Source organism: Sorex araneus, chromosome 9, assembly GCF_027595985.1.
Source record: "Sorex araneus isolate mSorAra2 chromosome 9, mSorAra2.pri, whole genome shotgun sequence".
Taxonomy (NCBI): Eukaryota; Metazoa; Chordata; class Mammalia; order Eulipotyphla; family Soricidae; genus Sorex; species Sorex araneus.
In genome coordinates, this window is record NC_073310.1 from 68,259,051 (window position 1) to 68,284,717 (window position 25,667).

At 61.2% G+C, this 25,667-nt stretch overlaps 1 protein-coding gene across 2 annotated transcripts; it reads right to left on the bottom strand.

Moving 5' to 3' along the window:
• Positions 1-17: 17 nt before the first annotated feature.
• FBH1 (F-box DNA helicase 1) lies at positions 18-25,541 on the bottom strand. Of its 2 annotated transcripts, none has more exons than XM_055147112.1 (21): positions 25,428-25,541; positions 19,396-19,551; positions 16,615-17,195; positions 13,367-13,497; positions 13,153-13,288; positions 12,745-12,935; positions 12,078-12,170; positions 10,627-10,730; positions 9,753-9,921; positions 8,926-9,148; positions 8,558-8,645; positions 7,905-7,991; positions 7,220-7,356; positions 7,010-7,109; positions 6,805-6,926; positions 6,027-6,102; positions 5,652-5,849; positions 5,363-5,488; positions 4,649-4,755; positions 561-692; positions 18-349 (listed from the first exon to the last, which is right to left on the bottom strand). In XM_055147112.1, coding segments are annotated over exons 1-21 (3,129 nt in total). In that variant the 5' UTR covers positions 25,429-25,541; the 3' UTR covers positions 18-178. The 2 variants fall into 2 exon arrangements, with proteins under 2 accessions (XP_055003087.1, XP_055003088.1); XM_055147113.1 differs by having other exon boundaries at positions 19,396-19,554; positions 25,428-25,536.
• Positions 25,542-25,667: the final 126 nt, after the last annotated feature.

A 25,667-nucleotide genomic window follows, 5' to 3' on the forward strand; every position in this document is an offset into this window, starting at 1 on the left:
CACACATGGTCTGCCAGTGCTACAATGCCCGTTTAATCGAAATCTGGTAATAAAAGTTTAAATACATAAAAGGTTTGTATTTTCTATCAAAAGAACATCCCCCTGCGCGAGGAGGACTCGGGGCGGGGGCGGCCCAGCCCCGCGCGGTAGGTGCGCCGGGCGCCCGGCAGCTGGGCGCTCAGAAGACCAGGAAGAGCAGAGCCTCGTGCCGGGGCAGCGCGACGTGCTCCTCGGTCCGCTCCATGGCGCGCACCTGCTCAGGCGAGGCGGCGAGGAAGACCAGCGGCCCGATGCGCTGCTCCGCACACGAGTGGCACAGGTGCCCGCCCTTGTTCTCCTTCCGGTTGCTCTGCGGCAGGGAGGGGGACGTGAGCACGGGGAGGGGGGAGGGGGCACGGGGACATGAGCATGGGGGTGGGGCAGGGAGACGTAAGCAGGGGCCGAGGTCCCGCGGTGGCCATCTAGGGCCCACGCCACCCCCAGCCCCAGGGCAGGAGGAGCCGGAAGCCGACGCTGCCCACTGGCCGCCCGACCCCGGCCCCAGCTGCCCGGGCACCTACGTAGGTGATGGGCGGCTTTCGCATGGTGAGCGCGGTGTCCACGGGGATGGCGTTGTTGCAGGGGCCCACGCAGCACCGGACCACGCCCGTCTTCAGGACGTTGCTGGTCAGCTCCGCCTGCAGCATGTACTCCTGAGCACAAGCGGGAGGCCCATGAGAGCCAGGCCACGCCAGCGCCCGCTGTGACGGGTCTGTGACGGGGCAGAAGGGTGCAGCCCCCGAAGGAGGCCAGGCCCCACTCGGGGACACACCCAGGTGAAGATCCCAAACGTGCCCGCGGGCAAGCAGGCCTGGCTGGGGGATGGACGCACCCGGCACCCGGCCAGGCCTCGGGGCAGTCGAGCAGCGGGACTCTCCCATTTCCCAGCAGCCCACCCACCATCCCCCTGCACCCCCACTCTGGCCACAGCTCAGCTGGAGACGCTGCATCCCTGAGCAGAAACACACCTTGGACAGATATCTCATATAGCCCCGCGGACACCCAGACTCACCCCTCCCTACAGCCCCGAGGACACCAGACTCACCCCTCCCTACAGCCCCAGGACACCCAGACTCACCCCTCCCTACAGCCCCGAGGACACCAGACTCACCCCTCCCTACAGCCCCAGGACACCCAGACTCACCCCTCCCTACAGCCCCGAGGACACCCAGACTCACCCCTCCCTACAGCCCCAGGACACCCAGACTCACCCCTCCCTACAGCCCCAGACTCGCCCCTACAGCCCCGAGGACACCCAGACTCACCCCTACAGCCCTGAGGACACCCAGACTCACCCCTACAGCCCTGAGGACACCCAGACTCACCCCTACAGCCCTGAGGACACCAGACTCACCCCTCCCTACAGCCCCAAGGACATCAGACTCACCCCTCTCTACAGCCCCGAGGACACCCAGACTCACCCCTACAGCCCTGAGGACACCCAGACTCACCCCTCCCTACAGCCCCAGGACACCCAGACTCACCCCTCCCTACAGCCCCGAGGACACCCAGACTCACCCCTCCCTACAGCCCCGAGGACACCCAGACTCACCCCTCCCTACAGCCCCAGGACACCCAGACTCACCTCTCCCTACAGCCCCAGACTCGCCCCTACAGCCCCGAGGACACCCAGACTCACCCCTACAGCCCTGAGGACACCCAGACTCACCCCTACAGACCTGAGGACACCAGACTCACCCCTCCCTACAGCCCCAAGGACATCAGACTCACCCCTCCCTACAGCCCCGAGGACACCCAGACTCACCCCTACAGCCCTGAGGACACCCAGACTCACCCCTCCCTACAGCCCCAGGACACCCAGACTCACCCCTCCCTACAGCCCCAGGACACCCAGACTCACCCCTCCCTACAGCCCCGAGGACACCCAGACTCACCCCTACAGCCCCAGGACACCCAGACTCACCCCTCCCTACAGCCCTGAGGACACCAGACTCGCCCCTACAGCCCTGAGGACACCAGACTCGCCCCTACAGCCCTGAGGACACCAGACTCACCCCTACAGCCCTGAGGACACCAGACTCGCCCCTACAGCCCTGAGGACACCAGACTCACCCCTACAGCCCTCAGGACACCAGACTCACCCCTCCCTACAGCCCCAAGGACATCAGACTCACCCCTCCCTACAGCCCCGAGGACACTCAGACTCACCCCTACAGCCCTGAGGACACCCAGACTCACCCCTCCCTACAGCCCCAGGACACCCAGACTCAGCCATCCCTACAGCCCCAGGACACCCAGACTCACCCCTCCCTACAGCCCCGAGGACACCCAGACTCACCCCTCCCTACAGCCCCAGGACACCCAGACTCACCCCTCCCTACAGCCCTGAGGACACCAGACTCGCCCCTACAGCCCTGAGGACACCAGACTCGCCCCTACAGCCCTGAGGACACCCAGACTCGCCCTACAGTGCCGGAGTCCAGCTCCGCATGAAGACCACTGACTCAGAGATGAAGCATTGACCAGCAGCTATCGAGGCTGAAGGCCAGGTTTATTCTCAAGCAAGCAGTTTTTATATTCTTAACATACCTTGGCCCAGGCACGTAGCCAAGTCAAAAGATGTTCTCATGAGTTAGACATATTTTGTGTTTGTCTCAGGATGTTCTCATTAAGAAATACCAAGTCAGATTATTCCCAAGGTTACTTAGAGCACGAGAAGTATGTACGTGCAGGATGTGTCCTGCCTATCTTGCTGGTAGGTTTTACCTTCAAGGCCCCTCTTTCAAGAGGCCCTCTGCACAGGACTCTCCCAAGCCCCCAGTGCAGGTCATACAAAGTTCATTGTCCCACGCTGGTCTCTAGTCTCTAGTCTATGTGCTCCAAGCAATCCCACTACACTACAGCCCTGAGGACACCCAGACTCACCCCTCCCTACAGCCCCGAGGACACCCAGACTCGCCCTACAGCCCTGAGGACACCAGACTCGCCCCTACAGCCCTGAGGACACCAGACTCGCCCCTACAGCCCTGAGGACACCAGACTCGCCCCTACAGCCCTCAGGACACCAGACTCACCCCTACAGCCCTGAAGACACCCAGACTCGCCCCTACAGCCCTGAGGACACCCAGACTCGCCCTACAGCCCTGAGGACACCAGACTCGCCCCTACAGCCCTGAGGACACCAGACTCGCCCCTACAGCCCTGAGGACACCAGACTCGCCCCTACAGCCCTCAGGACACCAGACTCGCCCCTACAGCCCTCAGGACACCAGACTCGCCCCTACAGCCCTCAGGACACCAGACTCGCCCCTACAGCCCTCAGGACACCTAGACTCACCCCTACAGCCCTGAAGACACCCAGACTCACCCCTACAGCCCTGAGGACACCCAGACTCGCCCTACAGCCCTGAGGACACCAGACTCGCCCCTACAGCCCTGAGGACACCAGACTCGCCCCTACAGCCCTGAGGACACCAGACTCGCCCCTACAGCCCTGAGGACACCAGACTCGCCCCTACAGCCCTGAGGACACCAGACTCGCCCCTACAGCCCTGAGGACACCAGACTCGCCCCTACAGCCCTGAGGACACCAGACTCGCCCCTACAGCCCTGAGGATACCCAGACTCGCTCCTATAGCCCTAAGGACACACCCAGGACCTGCACTGTAGCCCCGAAACCCTCCCACGCGAGGTGGAAGACAAGTCTCCCATCACAGCTCAGAGAAGCGTCTGGGGAATCTGCCTGCAGGCGCAGGAAAGAGCAGCAGCAATTCATAAACGTCCACATGAGGGTTTTCTGTTGGAGAACACTCATGGGTTCCATGGCAGCGCCCTCGGCTCGGTGTGTGAGCCTGGGTCCGGGCCTGGCACAGCACGGTCCCCGGGGCACTGCCAGGAGTGACCCCCCAGCACAGGTGGGGGTGGCCCCAAACAGAAGGTCCAAGCGGTGGCCGAGGCCCTTAGCGGACACTTGCTCAGGAAGGCTGGGGACGGGCACGCGCACGGGGCGGCCCCGGCACCCTGCCAATCAGGAGACGCAAATGGACCCGCGGGCACCTTCCCTCACCCGGGAGAGGCCGACAGCGCGGACAAGGGCCGAGGGCGGGAGGGCGGGAGGGCACGGGGGCGGGAACCGCACACACTGGAGGGAGCCTTGCGGAAAATGAGGAAATACCACGAGACCCAGGACCCCACTCCTGGGGCCCACCCGGAAGCCACAGACCCGCAGGCCCATCAGTGACTAACTCCCAGGGGCGGGTGATGGGCCCAGGGAATACCCCCAGCTCCGGGCCACGTGCAACCGGAGGACGGATCCAGGGGGCGGGAGGAGGACACTGAGGTCTCACGGCGTGGGGACGGGCTGCATGGCCCAGGGTCACGGGAAGTGGACACAGCGGAGTCCAATGATTCGAAGGGATGAGGCGATGGGAAGGAGCAGAGGTCAAGGCCTGCTCAAGCCGTCCTTCCCGAGGTGCCCAGATCCAGCGGAAACCCATGAACACACACCGCCGATGCCCCCAAGGTCCCCGGAAGGCGAACGAGGGGAGGCGCCAGAGGAGCCGCATCTGCCCCCGTGCGGGCCAGTGTCTGTCCCAGCCCCCGATTGCCGCCCGGCTCCGCCTGTACGAGCACTCCCGGCTTCTCTTACCCCGGCCAAGGTCAAGATGTTCTCCAAGGATTTGGTCATAATGAGACGCTTCTTGGCACGCGTCACCGCCACGTATAGGAGATTCCACTCGTCTTCAGAAAACGACTCTGGCGGGGGAGAGAGGGCGAGAGCCACGGCACAGCTGCCCCACCGGGCACGGGCTTCCACAGCTTCCCACAAGCCTTCCCCGTGGGGGCACGAGGGTGGGCGCCGAGGGGACGACCAGGGAACAACAGGCCCCTGCGGGTGCCCGCTCTTATCCCGCCTGCCTGCCACCTCCTGCCCTCACTCAGGACCCCTGGCATGAAATGGCTGGGGTGAGGGCTTGTGTGGGTGGGGTGTCCCATACCAGGAAGCCCTGGGGTGTGGCGGGGGGCCGTGTAGGTGGGCCTCAGGGAAGGAAGCGTTCCCCCCAGAAAAAGGTCCCCCGGGGCCACCCCCCACCCCACAGCCTCCTCCAGTGGAGAGACACCCCGGGCTGCAGCCATACATCTGAGCCCACCACTCTGAGCCGGTGTTTGCCGACACGTCTGTGGTTTCACTCTGCAACTCTAACGTGCAGAACAGCAGAGTGACGGCCACAGCGTCATCCTTTCGGAAGCTCCAACCTCGTCAGTAACTGACCCCGGGAGGAGCGCGCGGGCGGGAGGGCGCCGGCTGACGGCTCCCAGCACTGCCCGGGGAGGGCGGTGGCGGTGGCTGCCATCTCCTTACCCACTCGGAAGTGCGGCAGCTGTGCCAGGTTGTGCCTGGCACATGGCACCTTCACAAAGTCGTCCAGAACGTGCACCGTGTCGAACTCCAGGCCCTTGGCTTTGTGCACGGTGCCCAGAATGTACTCTGCGAGGAAACAGGCCGCGGTGAGCGGGGAAGAGAGGCCGGGGCTGAGCGGGCCGAGGAGACTGCAGAGGAGACCGGGCAGGAGACAGTGCCAGCACCCGGCGACGGGGGCAGTGGGCAATCCTGCCGCGTCTGGAGCCCCAGTTCCCCTGTGCCCGCACACCTGCAAAGTCCCGGTCCTCAATGTGGCACTTCTCGATCCTGGCCACCAGCTCGGGAATCCGGACGTTGTACTTCTCCACCACTGCGATCTTTGCTTCCAGCTCCTTGTCCTCAGCTGCCGTCACGTAGCGCTTGAGGCCGCCAAAGCCCTCCTTGTGCAGCCACCGGCGGATGAATCGGTCCTTGATGATGAGGTTCTCTGCGGGGACACGGCCAGCGTCAGCAGCAGTGACCTGAGACTGCGCCCCCCAACCAGGAGCCCCTCGTCCACCCCCCAGGGACCTGAGTGTCGCCCCACAGGGAGGTGGTGGGTGACGCTGCCCACGGGGAGCTGTGACAGCTGACCTTCCGCCCTCTCCCACCAGGCCCCACTCACGCTTCCTCCGCTCTTCCTCCGGCTGGAGAAGGATCCAAATGTCAATGATTCTGTCCAGTCCGAATGACTTAATCCCCTGGAAGAATGTGCAGTGAGGTTTTTGACTTTGTTTTGTGGTTTTAAACAGCTGGTAACTGTTGCTGGAACAAAGTAAAGCCGGTGTGGAGATGGGGAGCGCCCGGAGGCATGGCGGGAGAGTGGGTCTTGTGGCTGCACGTGGCTCTGAACTTGGGTCCTCAGGGGCCACATTCTGGCAGTGGCTCAAACCCTGTGCTCTGGAAACTAAGGCCACTGGCTCCTCAGCTTGTGCCTCGGGAGGGAGACCACGCGTCCCGGCTGAGTCCCTTCCTGAAGGCTGCCTGTGCCCACAGTGAGGACGGCACCAGCTGGCACGGCCAAGGGGACAGCCAAGACCAGGCATGGCCACCGGTCGGGGGCAAGGGGTGACTTCCCCGGGCTGTGTCCCACAGTGCCTCTCAGCAGGAGGAAGCCCACAGTGGCAGCTGTGGGGACAGAGCCGCTGGCACCGGGCGGGGTGTGGCGCTCTGGCCTCTCCCCAGCGGCCTGCCGGGACACTGCCAGGGACCTGCTCGCTGGGCCGGGGGCACATGGAGGCTCCCGAGGGCCGTGTGCAGCCAGAAGCCCAGGCTCACGGCGGACTCCGCGCTGGAGGCCCCTGGCCTCAGGGAGGGAGGGGACGAGGCCGCAGAGCTGGGACAGAGCAGGTGGCAGCGGCACTGTGCCGGCTCCCCTGCAGCGTCGCTCCCGACCCTCTTACCCCAATCAGGTGGATCCTCGCGGGGACCTCTCCCTCGGTCACGCGCACCGCCTCGTCAAACACGTTGGCGTTGGTTCGGGACAGCAGTGCCACCTGGCCCTGGGCATCCCCACGAATGCCACCTGCCGGGAGAGAGCACACACTGCAGCGAGTCCAGTGACAGGCGCTGCGCTACCGGGCGCGGGAGGGGGTGTCGGGGCCTTACTCGGGTGGTTCCCGCCGACCAAGGTCTTCTTCCGCACGCGCTTGCAGACGTCCAGGATGGTGGCCCCCACGTACGCGATCTCCACGCCAAACCGAAAGCTCTGGGGGGACGGTGACACGTGGCAGTCAGCCTGGGGCACACGAGCGGGTTCCCGACCGGGCCCCGACACGGCTCCCTCCCGCAGTGCCCGGGGGAGGAGGGCGGCAGCACCTGAGTGAGGTAGAAGACGTGCGTGTGCGGGACGGTGAAGAGCGCGTTGACGGCGCCGCGAAAGGTGTAGATCTGCTGGTGGGGGTCCCCCACGAAGATCTTCCCGCACGGCTGGGACAGGACGATGTTCATGATGGCTGCAAGCAACAAGGCGGGGCTGGGGCCTTCGGCAGGAAGCACCCGCTCGGAAGGAAAGGGAGCACGCAGGGAGCCCGCGCAGGTCACTGAGCAGAGCGAGGGGGCACAGCGCCCCCCTCGCATCCCACACCTGTCACTCAGGAAGCACATCACTGAGGGAGCACGTCCACCGCACCCCTGCACCTGTCAGAGGGGCACGGTCCTCACCGTCACCCCGCGTCCCTGAGGGAGCACCCCCCGCCCGCGTCCCTGAGGGACAGAAGCAGGGAGCACCGCGTCAATGAGGCGAGTGTCTCCGTGGAGTTCTGAGTGACGACGAACTTCTAATCACTGTTTCCTGCCGGTGTCACGGCCCGGCGGCCACGCACACCAGTTCCTCTGCATCGCCAACGTGGCTGCACCACTCATGCCGGGCCAACGCTTTCCAGACGGGCCCAGCAAAGCACTGAGTGCGAGACCCACAGCAAGAGCCCAAGAGACCCCGGCCCGCTCTCCTCTATACACGTGTCCTTGGTGCTAACAGACACTGTCCCCAGCAGCCCATCACCTGGGGTGCAGTCCTGGGCCTCATCCACAAAGATGGCATCGTACGAGGCGAGCAGGGGCTTGCTCAGCTGCCAGAGCTTGAGGTAGCCTGAGGACAGGAGGCAGCAAGGGTGAGGGCCCCAAGCACGTGAGGAGGCAGGGGTAAGGGGCACCGAGCAAGTGGGGAGCAAGAACGCAGGGAGGCAGGGGTGAGGGGTCCCAAGCATGTGGGGAGGTAGGGGCCAGGGGTGCAGGGCACGGGCATGCGGGAAGGCAGGGGTGAGGGGCACCGAGCAAGTGGGGAGCAGGGGTGAGGGTCCCAAGCACCTGGGGAGGAAAGGGTGAGGGGCTCCAAGCATTCAGGAAGTAGGGGTGAAGGGTTGCCTGATTCTGCCATGGCAACAGGAAGCAGGTATGTATATGTATGTATATACATGTGTATGTGCGTGCGCATAGCATGTGTGCTTGTGTGCACGTGTGCCTGTGTGTATGTATCGTGAGCATTTTGTGTGAGTGCATGTGGGCACAGGTATGCTTGTGTGAATGTGCACGCACGTGTATGTGTATATACGCGTGCATAGTGTGTGTGCATGCGCAGACAAGTGTACATGGTGTGCGTGTGCATGTGTGTCTGTGCGTGCGTGCGTGCGTGCGCGTGTCGTAGGGCAGTCCTACCGTCGTGGGTCATCTGGTAAGCCTCCTCCTTGCACTCCCCCAGCTTCCGCATGTTGTCCCAGAGCCGGCTAGCCTCCAGGACGCCATTCTAGGATGCCAAAGTCACGGCCCTCAGTGTGGGGCACCTGCCTGGAGTGGGGGGAGGCAGGTCCCCAGCCAAGCCCAACCAGGTGTGGGGCAGAGGCCGCTCCGGGCCACAGGCTGCCACTGAGCTCACAGAGAAAGGCCAGCGCCAGCAGCACCCAGCGGTGGGCACAGGCACGGCTGGGGTGGGGGTGGGGGTGCAGCAGGGCTCCTCTGAACCTCGAGGGGGCGTCCAGGAGGTGTCCACCCCCCCCCCCCCCCGCGAACCGCTGACCCCCGCTCACCAACTTCTCACTGGGCTCCACCATGACCCTTTGGCCTTGGCTGTTCTTGCACCAGATGGGCACGTGGTCGATCGTCAGCTCTTCGTCCGCCGAGGCAAAGAAGTTCTCGAGCGTCTTACACACCAGCTTGGCCCTGATGAATCCACCTTTCCCTTCGGCCAGGACAGAATTGACCATGAAGGGGGTGAGCTTGAAGAGATTCAGCTTCTTCTTGGACTGGTACCTGGGACACACAGCCCAAAGGAACAGCAGCGCTTTATGGCCACGCCCCTGTCACGCCACCAGAATGAGGGCGAAAGCAGAGAAGGGAAGTCCAGGCACAGGGGCTGAAGAGACTGTCACGGCTGACACCACGCTTCGCCGGGTTTCCCGGGCGATGTCACCGCTAACAGCCCAGCAGACACGGCTGTCTGTAGTGTGGGCTGGACTCCAACGGGCGCCAGGCGGGGCCATACCAGTGCCCCAGGAGCAAGCCCCAGCTGTCTCCTCCCACTCTGCCTTCCCAGGGAAGGCCAGAACAACCAGACTGGCCACCTATCCTCCCGCCTGCCTGGGGCTGACCCCAGAGAACCAAAATGCCCACTGCAGTCAGGCATCCGCGAGCATCTAAGGGCCAGAACTGGGGCGCATAGGCCTGGGGTTCAGCCGACACCACACAACCCCCCAGGCACCCCTGGACATGGCCCCCAAGCACCCACGGGTGTGCCTAGGACTAGGAAAGGAAAGCTGTCTTCTCACACACAGGGGGGGAGAGGCGAGTCCCCCAGGCCGGGGCGTGCACACAGGGGTCCCTGCTCCCACCCCGGGAACCACGGCCGCCCGCTCACTTCCGCCCGATGTGTCCATAGGCCATGGAGTGGAAGGTCTTGCAGATGACGTTGGCGGGGAAGACTCGCTCGGCCTGCTTGGCGATGCTCTTGTTGAAGGTGACGTACAGGAACCTGCTCTCGGACCACTTCTCCGCGTACTTCACCAGGGTGGACGTCTTCCCGGTGCCTGGGGGACAAAGGCAGGGCCGTGAGTGCCGCCCAGCAGGCCCGACGGAGACTGCTGTCCCGTGAGAGGGCGGAGAGGGAGACGGCCAGAGTCCCTGATTCTGTGTTGGGATGCACCACCTCCAGCCAGGGAGATGGCCAAAAGGTAGAGAGCACTGGCGCAGGGTCCATCTCGGGAACGGGAGTGCCCAGAGCATCACCAACGAACCCGGGCAGCCTGGGCATGGTGCCCAAATGAAACAAAGCAGAAACAGATTCACCACTTCTGCTTTGTTTGTGGTGCCAGGAGGGAAGCAGGTCCCTGAGCCCTTTAGTGGGGACTGGCGGGGAGACGACTCAGGCTGAGAGGCCCAGGGGAAGCGAGGACTCAGGAGTTGCTGAGAATAAGGAACTGATGGAGGCAAGAGAAAAACGTTGCTGTAAGCAACGAGGGAAGAGGGTAGATTCGTGCAGACGGTGGGCAGCCACCCCCTGAGAGATCAAGGAACAGGGCTGGAGCCACAGCAGAGCGGGGAGGGCGTCTGCCTTGCACAGAGCCGACCCAGCTTTGATCCCCAGCATCCCAAACAGTCCCCGGGCCTGCCAAGAGTGATGCCTGAGTGCCAGGCCAGGAGTAACCCTGAGCATCGCCAGGTGTGGCCCCCAGACAAAATGAAGCAAGACATCCAGGAGCCACCGGGGCCGGCCGACAGCATGCGGGGCTCACCTGCAAAGGCCATGATCTTCACCACCTGCAGAGGTTCCATCCTGTGGCTGAGAATCAGCTGCTGCTCGTGCGTGAGCTGGATGGTCTCCCTGCTGGGGCCGTTACTGAAGGACAAGAGGAAGGAACAGGAAGGACTTGGGGACGAACCCTCCTGAAGGCAAGCGGGAAAGCCGGCTGAGCAGACCTGAGCCCCAGAAAAGGGGTCCCGACACAGAGATGATGTCCCAGACCCCCACGAAGCCGTTGACCGCGCACTAACTCTATGGGATCCCAGCACACTGGACACACACCAGGGTTTTTTACGGTTTTTTTTTTTTTTTTGGCTTTCTGGGTCACACCCGGCGATGCACAGGGTACTTCTGCTCATGCACTCAGCAATTACTCCTGGCAGTGCTCAGAGGGCCATATGGGATGCTGGGAATCGAACCCGGGTCAGCCACATGTAAGGCAAATGCCCTACCCACTGTGCTATTGCTCCAGCCCCCGTTTTGTTTTTTTTTAACCAACTTTATTTTTTTTTCACTTGTTTTTGGGCCACAGCCAGTGGTGCTCAGGGAGCACTCCTGGTGGGATCAGGGAACCCAAACTGAACGAGATCAGCTGCATGCAAGACAAGCTCTGCCCGCTGTACTTTCACTCTGGCCCCAACGTGGCCAAGTTCCAAGGATGAATAACTTACTCTCAACTCGCACTAACCAGCAGGCCGACCTATATAAAACTAATCTGATTTTCTAAGATAACACAAGTCAATTAACTACTGACATTACATCTGGAAAGCAAAATGGATTTGTGCAGGGGCTGGAGTGATAGTACAGCAGGTAGGGTGTTTGCCTTGCATGTGGCTGACCCGGGTTCGATTTCCAGCATCCCATATGGTCCCCTGAGCACCTCCAGGAGTCATTCCTGAGTGCATGACCCAGGAGTAACCCCTGTGCATCGTCCGGTATGACCCAAAAAGAAAAAAAAAAAAAACCCGGATTTGTGCAAAGCACAGGCAACCGAGGACTAAACTATTCTGTTTATTCCTGTTAGCTACGCTTGTGGTTTTGTGAGTATCTGTCACAGGGAGGGTCTAGGTAACACAGAAGCAAGAAAAATGTCTGGACAAACAGAAGTACATTGGTTAAGAATGACCTGTCCAGGGGCTGGAGCAATAGCACAGCGGGTAGCACGTTTGCCTTGCACACAGCCTACCCGGGTTCGATTCACAGCATCCCATATGGTCCCTTGAGCACCGCCAGGAGTAATTCCTGAGTGCATTGCCGGGTGTGACCCAAAAAAAGAAAACTAAAAAACTAAAAAAAAAAAAAAGAATGACCTGTCCAACGAAACAGGTGGCTGTTACGTGCCGGACACTGTAGCTCAATAAGGCCTCCGAACCCTCACAGTCAGCTACAGACAACCCTGGCCGGGCCTCGGAACTCTGAGAGCACAGTCAGAGGCCGGCATACCTGGGCCAAACCGATGGCTCCTCCTTCGCTGGTGTGACCTGAGCACAGGAATTCTCCTGAAGATACAGGCAATAGAAAATGTTGTAGTGAATCCTGGCAGGAAAAAAGGCAGATTTAGAGGTTTTCAAAGTGAGATCTGAGCTTTCCTCGGAGACATGCAGATCTCTCGCCATTCCTCCGGGAAACAGCCGCGGCCGTTTGATTCTAAAATAAAGGACAAAACACCCAAGTGCTCTCAGGCTGCCCGCCCATCCCGGGGCATCTCGCTCTGGGGAGAAGGACGCAGCTAGGAGGCGCGTGGACGAGGCAGGGGCTCAGACAGTAGAGCCGGACTGAAACTAACGTCAGTTCACTCCTCACAGAGAGATTCCTGCCCAGCGCCCACTCGGCGAATCTGTTTCCCACATCCTGGCTCTGCCCCCTGGCTCTGTGAAGTGCCAACGCTCGAGAAACGTGGAGAACTTTCTACCACTGAAGGTGCCCATGGATGGCTGCTACATGCCAAAGCTCCAGAAACATGGAGAACCTTCTACCGCTGAAGGCCCCGTGAAAGGCTGCTACATGCACCCCGGCCTCTAGGTCAAGGACGAAACAACAACCTCTGAGTGATGGGGGGCGGGCCGAGCCCCGGTGATGTGGGTGCTGGGCGCCAGGGCAGGGCCTTTACCGGTTGCTGATGTTGACGCCCTTTTCCCGCATGGCGTAGAGGAGCACCGCGATGCAGTACAAGGTCTCGGTGATATCCGGCATGGTCACCGTGGAGCTGGGTCTCCGGAGGCAGGACAGCAGCTGCTGAATGTCGTCCACGCTGCTGGACAGCAGGACAATGGCGGCCACCAGAGCCCACACGTTGACACCCTGTGGAGGGAGGTGACCAGAGAGAAGGGCCAGGCTGTTCGTGCACACACGCCAGACGGCTGCACACAGCTCGGCCTCGTCCCCCGCAGGCCCCGGAGAGGTGCTCGAGACTGGAGTCAGGAGAGCGGGAAGACAGCCCAGAAATCCCCGGAGCAGCCGCCTCGACCCAACCAAGGGCCCCGGGAAAGGCACTGCCCGCCCCAGCCCGTTCACGCACGGTGGCAGCCATGTAGAGGTCGGGCAGGTGTTGGCGCACGCACGCCTCGGCCTCAGGGAGGAGCAGGTGGTCCCGCAGGCTCCAGAGCACGCGCCCGGGGTCCACGCTGGGGGAGCACTTGGTGGTGGCCGTGTACCTGGGGGACGGGGAGGCAACAAAGTGACGGGGAGCACAGCGGCCAGCGGGCAGCGGCGGCCTGCGCAGCAGCACTCACCGGATGAGGTTGAGCACGCACAGGTCGGACTCCTTGTCCAGGCCGCAGCTCAGCAGGATGCCGTCCACCTTGCTGACCGCCTGCTCCTCACTCAGCAGGTAGCGGTGGTATAGCTTCTTCCACGGGATGAACTGCAGGGCCGGGAAATCCAGTCACCCGCACACAGCAGTGCTCAGAAAGGAGGGAGGTGCACAGGCACGCAGACACACGTGTACACAGACACGCACACATATACATGTACATATACATACAGGTACACGTGCATGCAGACACAAGTACATAACACACGTGCACACATATATATACACACATACATTTACACACATGCACTAACGCACAGGTACACACGCACACCTGTACACATACACACATACATGAAACACACAAACATGTGCATGCACACACCTATACACATGCACAAACATATACACACATGCACACGCACACACGTATATACACACACAGAGAACACCCGTCCACCAGAACGCAAGCTTAGCTAAGAGTCCAAAATGCGGGAAAATCAAATGAAAATTTTACACAACAGAAAGTTTCAGTCCTAGTTCTGACACAAACTCACTAGAGTCTGGGAGAGCCAGTGGCCCTCTGCATCCCACCTGACCCTGCCAGGCCACTGGCAGCTCAGTTTCAGTGAGAACTGGATGACAGGAGAACTGCAACCATCTCACAATCAGAAAAAAGCACACTTAAATCAGAAAGCATTACAAGAAATGGGCTAGGGACACAGCTAGGCAGTAGAGCCTGGTACGCGGAAGGCCTTGGCTAAAAAAGAAGAACCTGCGAATGTATAAAAACCATAAATACACAGCTCCAACATGGCGGGCTGCTAGTTCCAGGAAGCAAAGAGCAGCAGAGGAGGGAGAAGTGGCAGCAGCCTTGCAGACAAGTGGACTTCAATGCCCGCCTCTCCCAAGGTGTCAGGAAAAGCAAACAGAGACTGACGAGGACACAGAGACCTTGAATGACAGAAGGCCACCACACCCAGGAAGAAGAAAGTAACCCGAGTATGCTCTGGGCTGGGACACACGCCAGGCCACAAGCCCGGTCTTAAATCAGAAAATACTGAAATGATACTAAAGGAAGGATCTTTTTTGAACCCAATAAGATGAAACCAGAGAACATCAGCAAAAGAAAAACCAGAAAACCCACAAGTAAGTGGGAACTAAACAATGTGCTCCTCAGGGCAGCCTGAGGGTCAAAGGGGGGCTCACAGAGAGCCTCGGCCAAGAACCCGAGACCAGGGAAGCCCACCAGTCCTTCCGGAAAAGGACGAAGGCGACGCCAGGAAAAACCGCTGGCTTCGGGTGCTCGGATCACAAAAGCCCAACAGGGCATGGGAGAGGCACCGCAGCAGAGGGCAGGCTCTGCACATGAGCCCGCAGGGGCCCTGGCTCTGCTCTCCGGGCACCACCATGATGACCCCAGGAAAGCTCCCAAATCAGCAGGTTCTGGGGCTGGCATCTAAGTTCCAGTTTCCATCCCCGGTGCCCAGATCCACACACTGAAAAGAAGCACCGCCTAACTCTATACCCAAAACACTCTCCCCCCACTTCAAAATATAACGAAACAAATCCAAAGTTACTAGAAGAAAAGAAACTGATAGAGACAAGAGCACAGACAGACAGAGAACAGAAACAGAAGGAAAAAAGACCAACCAAAGAATTGGCTTTTTTCAAAGACCAACAGAATTAACAACCCTTAGCAAATTAAGGGGGAAAAGGAAAGGGGCAGGAGAGAGTACAGTGGGGAGGGCACTTGCCTTACAAGCAGTGGACCCGGGTTCGATCCCGGCACCCCACAGGGTCCCCCGAGCACCGCCAGGAGTGATCCCTGAGCACAGAGCCAGGAGTAAGCCCTGAGCACTGCTCAGTGTGGCCCCAGAACAGAACAGCACCCCGTAACAGCAAAAAGGCATTTATCAGGAAGGAGAAAGAAGGCAGGGCCCAGCCAAGAGAGGCGCCAACTGCGTGCGACACTCCACCCACATCCTCTGTCCTTGGAAGACAGGGCGTGTCCCGGTGCAGCCGAGGGGAGGACAGCGCCCGGTCCCCAAGGGCTCCCACGGCAGGCGCCAGGACCCTGAGCACTGCACTGGGGCAGGGAGGTGTGAGCAGAACAGGTAAGGGGGAGGCAGGCAGCGGGGAACTAATGCAGCAACTGTGGAGGGGTGGGGGTGTGCCAGGTCCTCGCCGGATGCTCCCGGGGCTCCCCATGGGGTAAGGAGCATCGGGAACAGAGCACCAGGCACACAGGACAGGCTGACAGGGCCAGGGGGATTCCTAGGAAGCGCGAGCGCAGGGACGCGGCACAGCTGTTTCAGGGGCTGCAACAGGGAGCAGCGGCCAGTAGACCTGGCTGAGGTGTGAGGGCCAGGGAGGAGCCCCAACGGGGGCAGGGACACAGCCGGTGTGCGTGGGCCTCAGGACCTCTGTGGAGGGGACACAGCACTGCCCGCACCTGCTGGGATCCTGAGTCCACGTGCCCACAGCCGTGTGCAAGGGGCTGAAGGGCGGCTCTGGAGGGGCATGCAGTCCAGCTGCCGGGCGGCTCTGCCCCTCTCCACAGGAGTGCAGCAGCTCAGATGGTGAGGAAAGGACGGGGCGCACCCCGGGGCCTGGGGTCCCAAGTGCCTTGGTGCGGAGGATCTCCGGAGCAGTTCCCAGACCCTCTCCCAGCAACACGGGGCCACCTGGGCTGAGTTCAGCCAGGGGTCCCCACTCCTGACCGCTGACCTCAGCTCTGAGGGCAGCCTGGGAGCTCCTGTGAGCACAACCACAGCTCTGGTGACACTGGGGAGCCAGGGAGCACCGGAGAGCACGACTACGGCCAGCAGGGAGCACAGGAGGCCCCAGGGGAGCACAGTTATGGCCAGCAGGGAGCGCGGGAGGCCCCAAGCATGCATAGTCACGCCCTGCAGGGGGCACAGAAGACCCTAGGAGAGCAGTCACACCCTGCAGGGAGCACAGGAGACTTTGGGGAGCAGTCATGCCCAGTGGGGAGCACAGTCATGCCCAACAGGGAGCACAGGAGACTCTAGAGGAGCACAGTCATGCCCAGTGGGGAGCACAGAAGGCCCCAGGGGAGCAGAATCACACCCAGCAGGGAGCACTAGAGACCTCAGGGGAGCATGAGGAGCACAGTCACACTCACAGGGAGCACAGTCATGCCCAGCAGGGAGCACGGGAGGCCCCAGAGGAGCACCAGGAGCACACACGCGCCCTGTCACTTACCAGCGGGTCACTGATGACCTCCCGCCACAGGTGGCACACCAGGCTGAGGTTCCAGTAGAGGTCCTCCACGGGCAGGAAGGCAAAGATGTGGCGCAGGACCTCACTGGGGAGGCTGCAGATGTGGCTCTGGGCTTCCGGGCACGGCGAGGCCCCCAGGAGCCCGTAGCAGGCGTCGGGGACAGGGTCGGGCCCGATGTCCTCCACCTCCGGGCTGGTGGCTCTCGGCTCTGCAGACAGGCGGGGCAGCGGGTCCCCCGGCTGGCGCCTGCCCTCCCGGGGCCTGGCGCAGGACAGGGACGGCCGGGGCCGTGGCGCCTTCTTGGAAGCCCCGTCCCGCTGGCCGGTCCCCGCGGCGCAGTTCCGCTCGTCCTCCAGGGAGCGGGAGCGCTTCCGGGCAGGCAGGGGCGAGCGCGGGGAGCCCAGCCGGGCCTCCCCACCTGCCTCGGGAGGCCGGGCGCAGCTGTTCTCCGCAGCGAAGATCATGCCCCGCTCCGCATCCTGGGCCCTCTCCTGGCCCGCAGAGCTGCTCTTGGCCATGTCATGGGGGAGCGGCTCAGGGGCGAGTCTCCGACATCCTCGGCCTGGAAGGAAGCCAGAGGAGGGACGAGCCATGAGCACTGGCCTCTGGCTGCTGCTGAGCCAAGGCCAGACTGACCTGCAGACCCATGAACAGGCCGGCAGACAGGGTGGGCATGCTGGCCAGAGGCCAGAACAGCTCCTCCTGCCGGCCCCAGACGTCTCGGCAAGAGAGAGACGGGCCTGTCCACGGTGCTGACCACTCTGTGCCCCATGCCTGGCTACACTCGCACCCCTGCAAGGAGACAGTCCCCCACAGCACCCCTGACAGGCACTGGCTCTCAGGGACCAGGAAACCTGCTCTGCCCAGCACATGAGGAAAATCCTTTCGTTTCTATTTGCAGTGACGTATTTTTAAACGCTCGGTTAAAAAAACGCTCTGATGGGGGCTGGAGCAATAGCACAGCGGGTAGGGCGTTTGCCTTGCACGCGGCCGACCTGGGTTCTAATCCCAGCATCCCATATGGTCCCCTGAGCACCGTCAGGGGTAATTCCTGAGTGAAGAGCCAGGAGTAACCCCTGTGCATCGCCGGGTGTGACCCAAAAACCAAAAAAAAAAAAAAAAAACAAAACAAAAACCTCTGATAGTCGAAGAGGCTGGAGCACGTGCCTGGGTGCGGGAGGCCCTGGCACCCACCAGTACCTCCAGGACGGCTGACCCCTGCCCCTCGGACAAAAAGCACAGAAGTCAAGGAATCGAAGCCACCTGATCCAGCATTTCCCATGCCTCAGACTTCTCAGCACCAGCCAGCCCTGCAGCCGCGACCCCTGAAAGCTGACCCAACTGCCTGCAATCAAGGACTTCTCAACACACAGCAGAGTGGGGCAAAGTGAGAGACAGTGCGAGGGCGTTAGCCTTGCCCGCAGCCCACCTGGGCTCCATCTCCAGAGTCCCATGACTCCCCCGAGTCTTCCAGGAGTAATCCCTGAGCCCAGAGCCAGGAATAAACTGAGTATCACCGGGTCTGGCCCAAAATAACAAAACCAAACCAAAAAAAGAAAAAAAAACAACAAAACGTATGGGTCTTTCCTAAGGGACACCGGCAGACTTGGGAAAGTAAGAGGGCACAAACTACATCCAGCCTGCCACAGAATTGATGATATTTAGGTTTTTTCCCCATGAGGAAAAAAACTGACAACCTGCAACTGCTTCGGAGAAAGTTGATAGAAATAATCAACACCAGCCTAGGACAGGCTCAGCGCACACGCGCGCGCGCGCACACACACACACACACTCTCGAAGTCTCAGCACCTGGACACACACACTCCTCATAAAGAACTCGCAATGCACTGCAGTTAACTTACACACGCAGAAGACTGCACAGCACTTAGCCCTAGGTTCAAACTGTCCCACACAGCCGATTCCGGTCATTCCCAGAGGGAGCAGCATGTGTGTTCCAGAATCAAATGGCAGCTAAGTGAGCCAGGGGCTGGATTCAGGCAGCGAGGAGAAATTGGCCGCTGAGGTGTGGTGCCTGTCGGCACACTGGCCCACACACCTGAGGGCCCAGTCACAGCTGCTCACCAGAGGGTTTTGACCTTCTTACACTCACACGGGGCAGTGCCAGATGACCGCTGCAAGGAGACGGCCCCCCATGGCGTCCCTGATAGTGCTCTCTCTGACAGCTGCCAGTGCCCAGTCCTGGGAGGCCACTGGACTATCAGCAGAGGGCAGCCACCTCCCCAGCCATCGATCTGGGCAGGAGTGAGTGGCGTCTCCGATGGTGATGCGGATAGGGGACATTTCACAGCAGGTTCTCAGGACTGGTAGGCGTAGAAACACACTCGGAACACTGATGAGGGGCTTTGGGGGCTGGAGCACAGACCTGTATGTGGGAGTCTCGGGTTCAAGCCCGGCAGCAGCTGGTCCCTGGAGCATGGCCAGGAGAGGCAGAGAAAAATGACGAGGGACAAGGCCCTGCTGAGGTCCCATCTCACTCACAAGAGAACCTGTGTGCTGGCAGGCCGGGGGAAACAGTCTGAAGGTGAGCAGGGACCGGGGCAGCAGGGAGCGCGGGACAGGGACGGGGACAGGCTGGACGAGACTCCAAAGACCAGGACCCACGTGTGCAGGGCCTCGCTCAGGGCAGCGATCCCAGCTGCCACCGCAGCAGAGTCTGCTGGACTCCGACACAGGGTCCCGGGCCCCCGCAGCACACACACGCACGGCAGCCGCCACACTCAGGGCCCGAGAGGGACACCTACCCCTCGTCCCTCTTTTGGTTCCGGGTCTAGGATAGAGGCCGTGGTTCGGGTCTCTGTGTGTCCATCTCTGACTGAAGGGCTGAGACACAGCCAGGTGACTCGGGGCCAAGAGCTGGCAGTCGACAGCTGTCAGACGCTTCCGCTTACACCGGCTCACTGCTTCGCACCCACGGGCAGAAGGAAAGGGACACGGGTTAGTCACTCTGTCCCGAAGGCCACCAGGGAGCCCCGCCAGCTCCCAGCACCCAGCCGGCCCTGCCTCACTCCTCCACTCTCCACCAGAGCTTCAGAGAGAACCCACAGGAAGGGACTAGAGGAGCCTCTTCTCCATCCTAGCAGCCCCACCGTGAAATGTTCCTTCCTACCAACAGTCACAGCAGGCAGGCCTGCACTGGCACCTTACCCTGCATCTACTGGTGCCGTTACCATCACAATTCCCTGTGGGCCCACGCACTCACCCTCCCCGAGAAACCCCACACTCCAGACCCAGGTAACAGAAGTCACTCTGCTTCCCAGTCCGTCCCCTCTCTGCACCCGGCTGGGAGACCCCTGCAGGCTGAGCTTCCCCAGCTGTGGCTTCTCACCGCCTCACACCCATGTACAGAAACAGAGCCAGGGCCCAGGGGTGCCTGGCACGGCCCCTCAGCACCCTTGCAGCAACCCTTCCCTCGGCCTGGTTGCTCTCTCGAGGCTGAGATACCAGAGAACTCTTTGAGAACACTTGTGCGCACATACACACACACACACACACACACACACACACACACACAGAGAAACCCCTTGCAGCCCGTGCAGTTAACTCAGGGCTGAGATGGGAAGATGCAGGGGGCCCCGAGTTAGGGCTCAGTGGCACAGAGACAGGCACCCAGGGGTGCGGGCTACAGTGTCACAGCAGGGGTGAGTGAAGGCACGGCTAGTGGACAGGGAACGTGTGTCACCCCCTGGCTGCTCAGGAGTCCCCAGCATCCAGTTCACAGTTGCTACACGTTTTTGAGGCACTGGAGTGAGTGAATAAAAAACACCCCCACGTAATCAGGGAAGTTTGTAAATCTGTAACTGTATCTCATGGTGATTCACTAAAAAATTTTAATAAAAACAAAACACCCCAAATACCTGAGAAAGATCCTGCGTGGATCACCCCTTGGGCTCCCCCCAGTGAGCAGGGCTGAGGGGAAAAACCGGACAGAAACTCAGAGCCAAGGTCCAGGTTCGATGGATGTGCCCCTAGCGGCCGCCCTGGCCAACTCAGGAAAGCCCCCGATGAGGGACACGGGACAGTTCTGTGGCTCGAGCTCCCAGTCACGGTTCTGTGGCACCGAAAGCAAGTCAGTCACGGAGGCAGACTCGCGGCGGCCCAGAGACAGCCAACAGTGGCCAGCACACGCGCCCGTCCCCACCGCACGCACACGCGGGCTGGGGCACAGCCAGAGCAGGAGGAGAAGAGACGCCTCGGGCGGGGCTCCCCGCAGACACGCCCTGGCCATGCTCGAGGGAAGCACCAACTGGACAGGAGCTGGCGCTTGTGAAAACAGCTCAATCTTTTGCTCTTGGAGGGCCACGCCCAGCTCACTGTCCAGGGAAGCCCCTGGCGACGGGGTCCCTGTCGGCCACAGCAAATACTCGGGCCCCTGGCTCTTACCCCAGCAGTGAAATACATCTGAATCTTAAATGTTCATTTAGTCAAGGAAATGCTTGCAAAAATCTAACAAAGGGATGGGGACAAAATAAATGGCTAACTGGAGTTACGTTCATTTCTTTCTTCGGGAGAGTTCTGGAACATTCCAGTGTGTTTCAGGGCTACAAGAACTGGGGTAGAGCACAGACTGGGCCTAGGGCTGCCAGGAACTAAGACAGCTGCCACTCTGCACCTGGGGTGTCCCCGGCACTGTGACTGGGCGCACAGCCACACACTCTGCTAGGGTCACGAAGGAGAGGTCACAGAGAGCAGGGCGATTCCCCTTCCTCGGGGCCACCATCTGGAGCTGGAGCAAGACGTGGCCTCTCCGTGGGACACTGAGTCCTCTGACTTGGAAATGGCTGTGCTGGGACTCAAATGGGCTCAAAGACCCACCTCCTGTCCTCAGCAGCCATGACTCACCACCAGGAAGAGAGGCCAGTGTGGGCCGCCAGCGCCCTCAGCTGGACACCACGGGTACTAGACGCCAACCATGCCCCCCAGGGCCTGTGAAAGGTGCGGGAGCTCGGTTCCATCACTGCGCTCATGGTGTTTCCACATTAAAACTACTAAAGTACTGGTAAAGCCACCTTCCGGCTCTTTCTGAAGACTGATCTTGAAGCTGTTCAACTACAGCTCTCCCGACTCAGAGAAGCCTCTTCCTTTCCGAGCTGCTAAGCTGAGGTGTCCAGAGGACTGCAAGAGGACAGAGGCAAGCCCGGCCAGAGGACCAGCGGGACGTGAGTTCCACAGGCTACACAGGGGCTCCCTGAACTGCCTTCCAGGCAATCCTCCCATAGAGCCCGCCACAGGAAGGCTGTCCGCTCCCTCAGTTGTTAGCACTGGACAGGCCAGCAGAATGAAGACCATCTGGTCACTCAGGACACTTCTCTTCCCCACCTGGCACTGCCCTCCCTGTCCCAACCTCTCCGGCCCCCAGTTCCGGGGGCTCCGCTGGACTGGCGCCTCGGGCTCCTGGTCTGCTGTCTGGTTCCATGGCCCCTGGTCCTTTACGTGGCATCTCTTCATCCCGATGGCCTGATCCACCCTGCCCGGCTTCTACACCCAACCTGCTTCCTTATCAGTCTCCCCTGAACTACGCTTATTCCCACCTCCTCTCTGTGGCCACCAGACCTCAGTCCCTCACAGCAGCAAACAGGATCACAACTGCCATTGCTGTCCCTCAAACTGCTCAGACAACACTTGGCAAATAACTGAGAGTCAAACGTTTGTGGCATTTGTGGAAGGCCAAGCCCAAGGCTCCGTTTGGTTTTAATCACTGTGTGGCTTCACTTTCTCCCCTTGGCTAGTGGAAAACACTGAACACACACCACTGAAAGCGAAACGAAGTGTGTGGGATATGCGGCAGCTTGTCCCACTCAGGACACAGCTGGCCCCGGCAAGGGGCCGTGGCTGTGACAGAACTGCAGCCACAGGAAGAAGTGTCTCTTCCAGGCCGGCCTCACACCCGCCGGCCGCTTCTCAGCACCCCTTCCCAAGCACAGGAAGCCAATGCCAGTTCCCACGGCACCCCAGCAGCCTGTGTCCATGCCTCCCTGCGGGGCAGGCTCTCCCAGCACCGCCTGATGGGAAATACCCTCGGTGGCAAGGCCCTCACATGCCCAGATATTTCTTCACTCGCTCCTCTCTCACCTCAGACCTGCCAGTGCAGACAAGGAGTGGCCTGAGGTCTTAACACCAGGCGGGTGATGAGCCTGAGCTGCCAACTTCCTGGGATCAGGGCTCACATCTTAACCCGAGCCCGAAGAACCTGCAACTGTAAGAAACTCTAACTGCAAGGGAACCACTGGCGCACCCACTCTAAAGGAGTCACTGCAACAAGACACGTTCTCCATGGAGCCGGGAGAAGCCAGCATGGACGCACTCCCTCCCGCAGCTCGTCCCCACGGTCCAGGCTGCAGGGGCCCTGAGTCCCACACCACTGCCTTCTCTTCTCTCCCAGACAGCAGGGGTGGATTTTTCAGACAATTCTGGACATGGCACAGACATTCCTCATGCAGAACCGAGGAAAGCAGAAAGGAAACAGAGACCGACGGTTACTTAGTGACTAGAGCCTCTTCTCTCTGCCGAGGCTCCCTCACCGGCAGCACATCCTACACCCTCGACTAAGTGTCTGCTCTACCCTCTCTCCATACCTGGGGTGTCACATGCTACGGGAGCTGCAGTTCAGACCTCACCAGCCCACAGGGCACACGTCCCCATCTGCAAGGAGGTGACCGGGGCCCCAAGGCACGCTGCGAGGGTGCCGATGAGCAAGGGCGGGCAACGGGCGGCCAGGTGAAGATGGCCACAGGAGCACTCAGGCTCCGCAGTGATGCGAACGACACCAAATGTGACCAAATGCCAGGCAGGAAAGTGGCACCCCAGGGCAGCAGTGTAGGGGCTCCCCAGGAATTGGGAGAAGATGAAAGTACGCTGGGGTGAGTAAGGAAACCTGAGAAGGGTCAGGCCACATGGGGGCCCCTTGGAGTCAGAGGCTCGAGGGTCAGCCGTGGCCACAAATGAGGGTGCAGACCGCAAGCGGGCAGAAGCCGCAGAAAGTCACTATTCACCCCAGCCAGGGCTGGTGAGGGGAAGGTTGCAGCAGGGCAGCAATGAGGCCTTGCTGGCCGGGCGTGCGGCTCAATGGCTGAGCGCTTGTCTTGCATGTGTGAGGTCCTGGCTTCCATTCTGCCACCTCAAAAATAAAACCAAGATTTTTGGGGTCAAGGCGGGAAGAGAAATGCAAAACAAAGAAAGGGAACAAGCATTCCCAGCTAGAACTCGTAGAACAGCGTCAGCACAGGCCAAGGAGAGAGGAGAAGACGGTGGCATGTTCTCATCCCCTCTTCCACGAAGACGGGCTGATGAGAGAAGTTCTGAAAAAGCTCTGCTATTTCACTTTACTCTCTTCTGCGAATCCCAGGGTGAGCTCCCAGAAGCTGTCTGACCTCTGGTCCTCAAGAGGCGAGTCCGGGCGAGATGACAGAAGGAAGGGTTCAGATGCTCTGGTGGGGGTTAGACTCCGAGAAGCAGGTGCTTTCACAGAATCGATCGAAAGCCCAACTTGAGAGAAAGTCCAGAAAAGCAGAAGAGCCAAGGAGTTCTTCCGAATTTTTCCAGGCCCTCTGCAGCACTCCCACACTCAGAGGCAACAAAACACAGCAGGTGACGGTGACCTCAATATCCACAATCACGAGACAGGAGACAGAGAGCCAGGTAGCAACTCACAGGATTGACATTTGTTGGCTACTTATAAAACGTCAATTCAGTCAAGCTATAAGCTCCAGCCGGGAAATCAGCCTAGAGAAACCCTGGAAATAACTGCCCTCCATTGTGACCCCACTTTTGTTTCACCTGTGGCCTCATTTGAACTATCCATACGGCCCTCACTGAGGCGCAAGTGTGCCCTCAACCACACAAAGGAGCTGTGGCCCAATCCACAGACACCCAGCTATCCAAAGAGGGGATCACAAAAAAAAAAGGGGGATCAGGGGAAGTTCCCAAGGCGGGCAGGACACGAAGAGCTCCCTGAGACGCCCAGGCAGGTGACCGATCACCAAACACGCGGTCCTTTGGAGATCCTTTGCAGCATCCGCGGGTGCCAACCTTGTTTTGTTTTTCTGGGGGGGGGTTGGGCGACACCCATTGTTGCTGGGGGCTGCGCTCAGGAATTACTCCTGGCAGAACTCGGAGGGCCATAGAAGATGCCCAGGATAGCAGCAGGTTGGCTGCATGCAAAGCAAAAGCCCTCCTGTTGTACTATCACTCGGACCCGAGTCTTGGATTTTTCTTAAACAACAACAACAAAAAAAAAAAACCCACGGAAACTGAGGGCCAGAGAGATAGCCCGGGGAGAAGGCACTTGCCTCGCACTGAGCACCGGCTGGACCCCCAGCACCACACCCCCGGGCACCCCTGGGAGCCAGCCCTGAGCCCACATTCTCTGCAGGAGGGGGGCAGTCGCCGAGGCCCGCGAGGCGCAGCCCCGCCCTCGACGGCCCCGCGCCCGCCCGGCCCCGGGAGCCGCGCGCGGGCCCCCGACGGCTCCCCGCGGGCGGGGGCGCCCACACCGGCTGCGGGCACCTGCGGGCCCCCCGGGCGATGCCCGGCCGCGCGGCGGAGCCGCAGGACACGAGGCCGGGACTCGCCAAGGTCAAAGCCCGGCGTGGAGCGGGACGCGGGGCCGCGCCCGCCGCGCCCGCGGCCCCCGCCGGCCCCCGCCGCCCCCGCGCCTCGGCCGCCCCGCGCGCCCCCCCCCCCCGCGCCCGGCAGTCCCGCCTCGCCCCGCCCCGCCCCGCCCCGCCCCGCCCCGCCCCGCCCGCTCGCCCGCCCGCCCGCCCGCGGCCTCACGCACTGCGGCGCCCCGGGCCCGGCTCCCGCCGCCGGCCCCGCCGCCCGGCCTCCCGGTCCGGCGTCCCCAGGCCGGCGCGCCGCGCAGGCCGCCGACTTCCGCCGCTAGCACCGCCGAGCCCCGCCCCCACGGCCGAGCGACCGCGCCCGCGCCCAATCGGAGCGCGCGAGCGAGGGGGCGCGCTGACCGACGGCTCTCACCGCCAATAGGAAAGCGCAGCGGGAAGGGGCGCGGCCGCCCGCC

Bases quoted from the DNA above. Each gene is read 5' to 3' on its own strand.
- FBH1 (XM_055147112.1), bottom strand. The intron at 7,992-8,557 runs GTAGGACTGCCC...TCCTGTCCTCAG, and splicing joins TTACCAGATGACCCACGACG to GCTACCTCAAGCTCTGGCAG. The intron at 5,489-5,651 runs GTGTGCGGGCAC...GTTTCCTCGCAG, and splicing joins TGAGGACCGGGACTTTGCAG to AGTACATTCTGGGCACCGTG.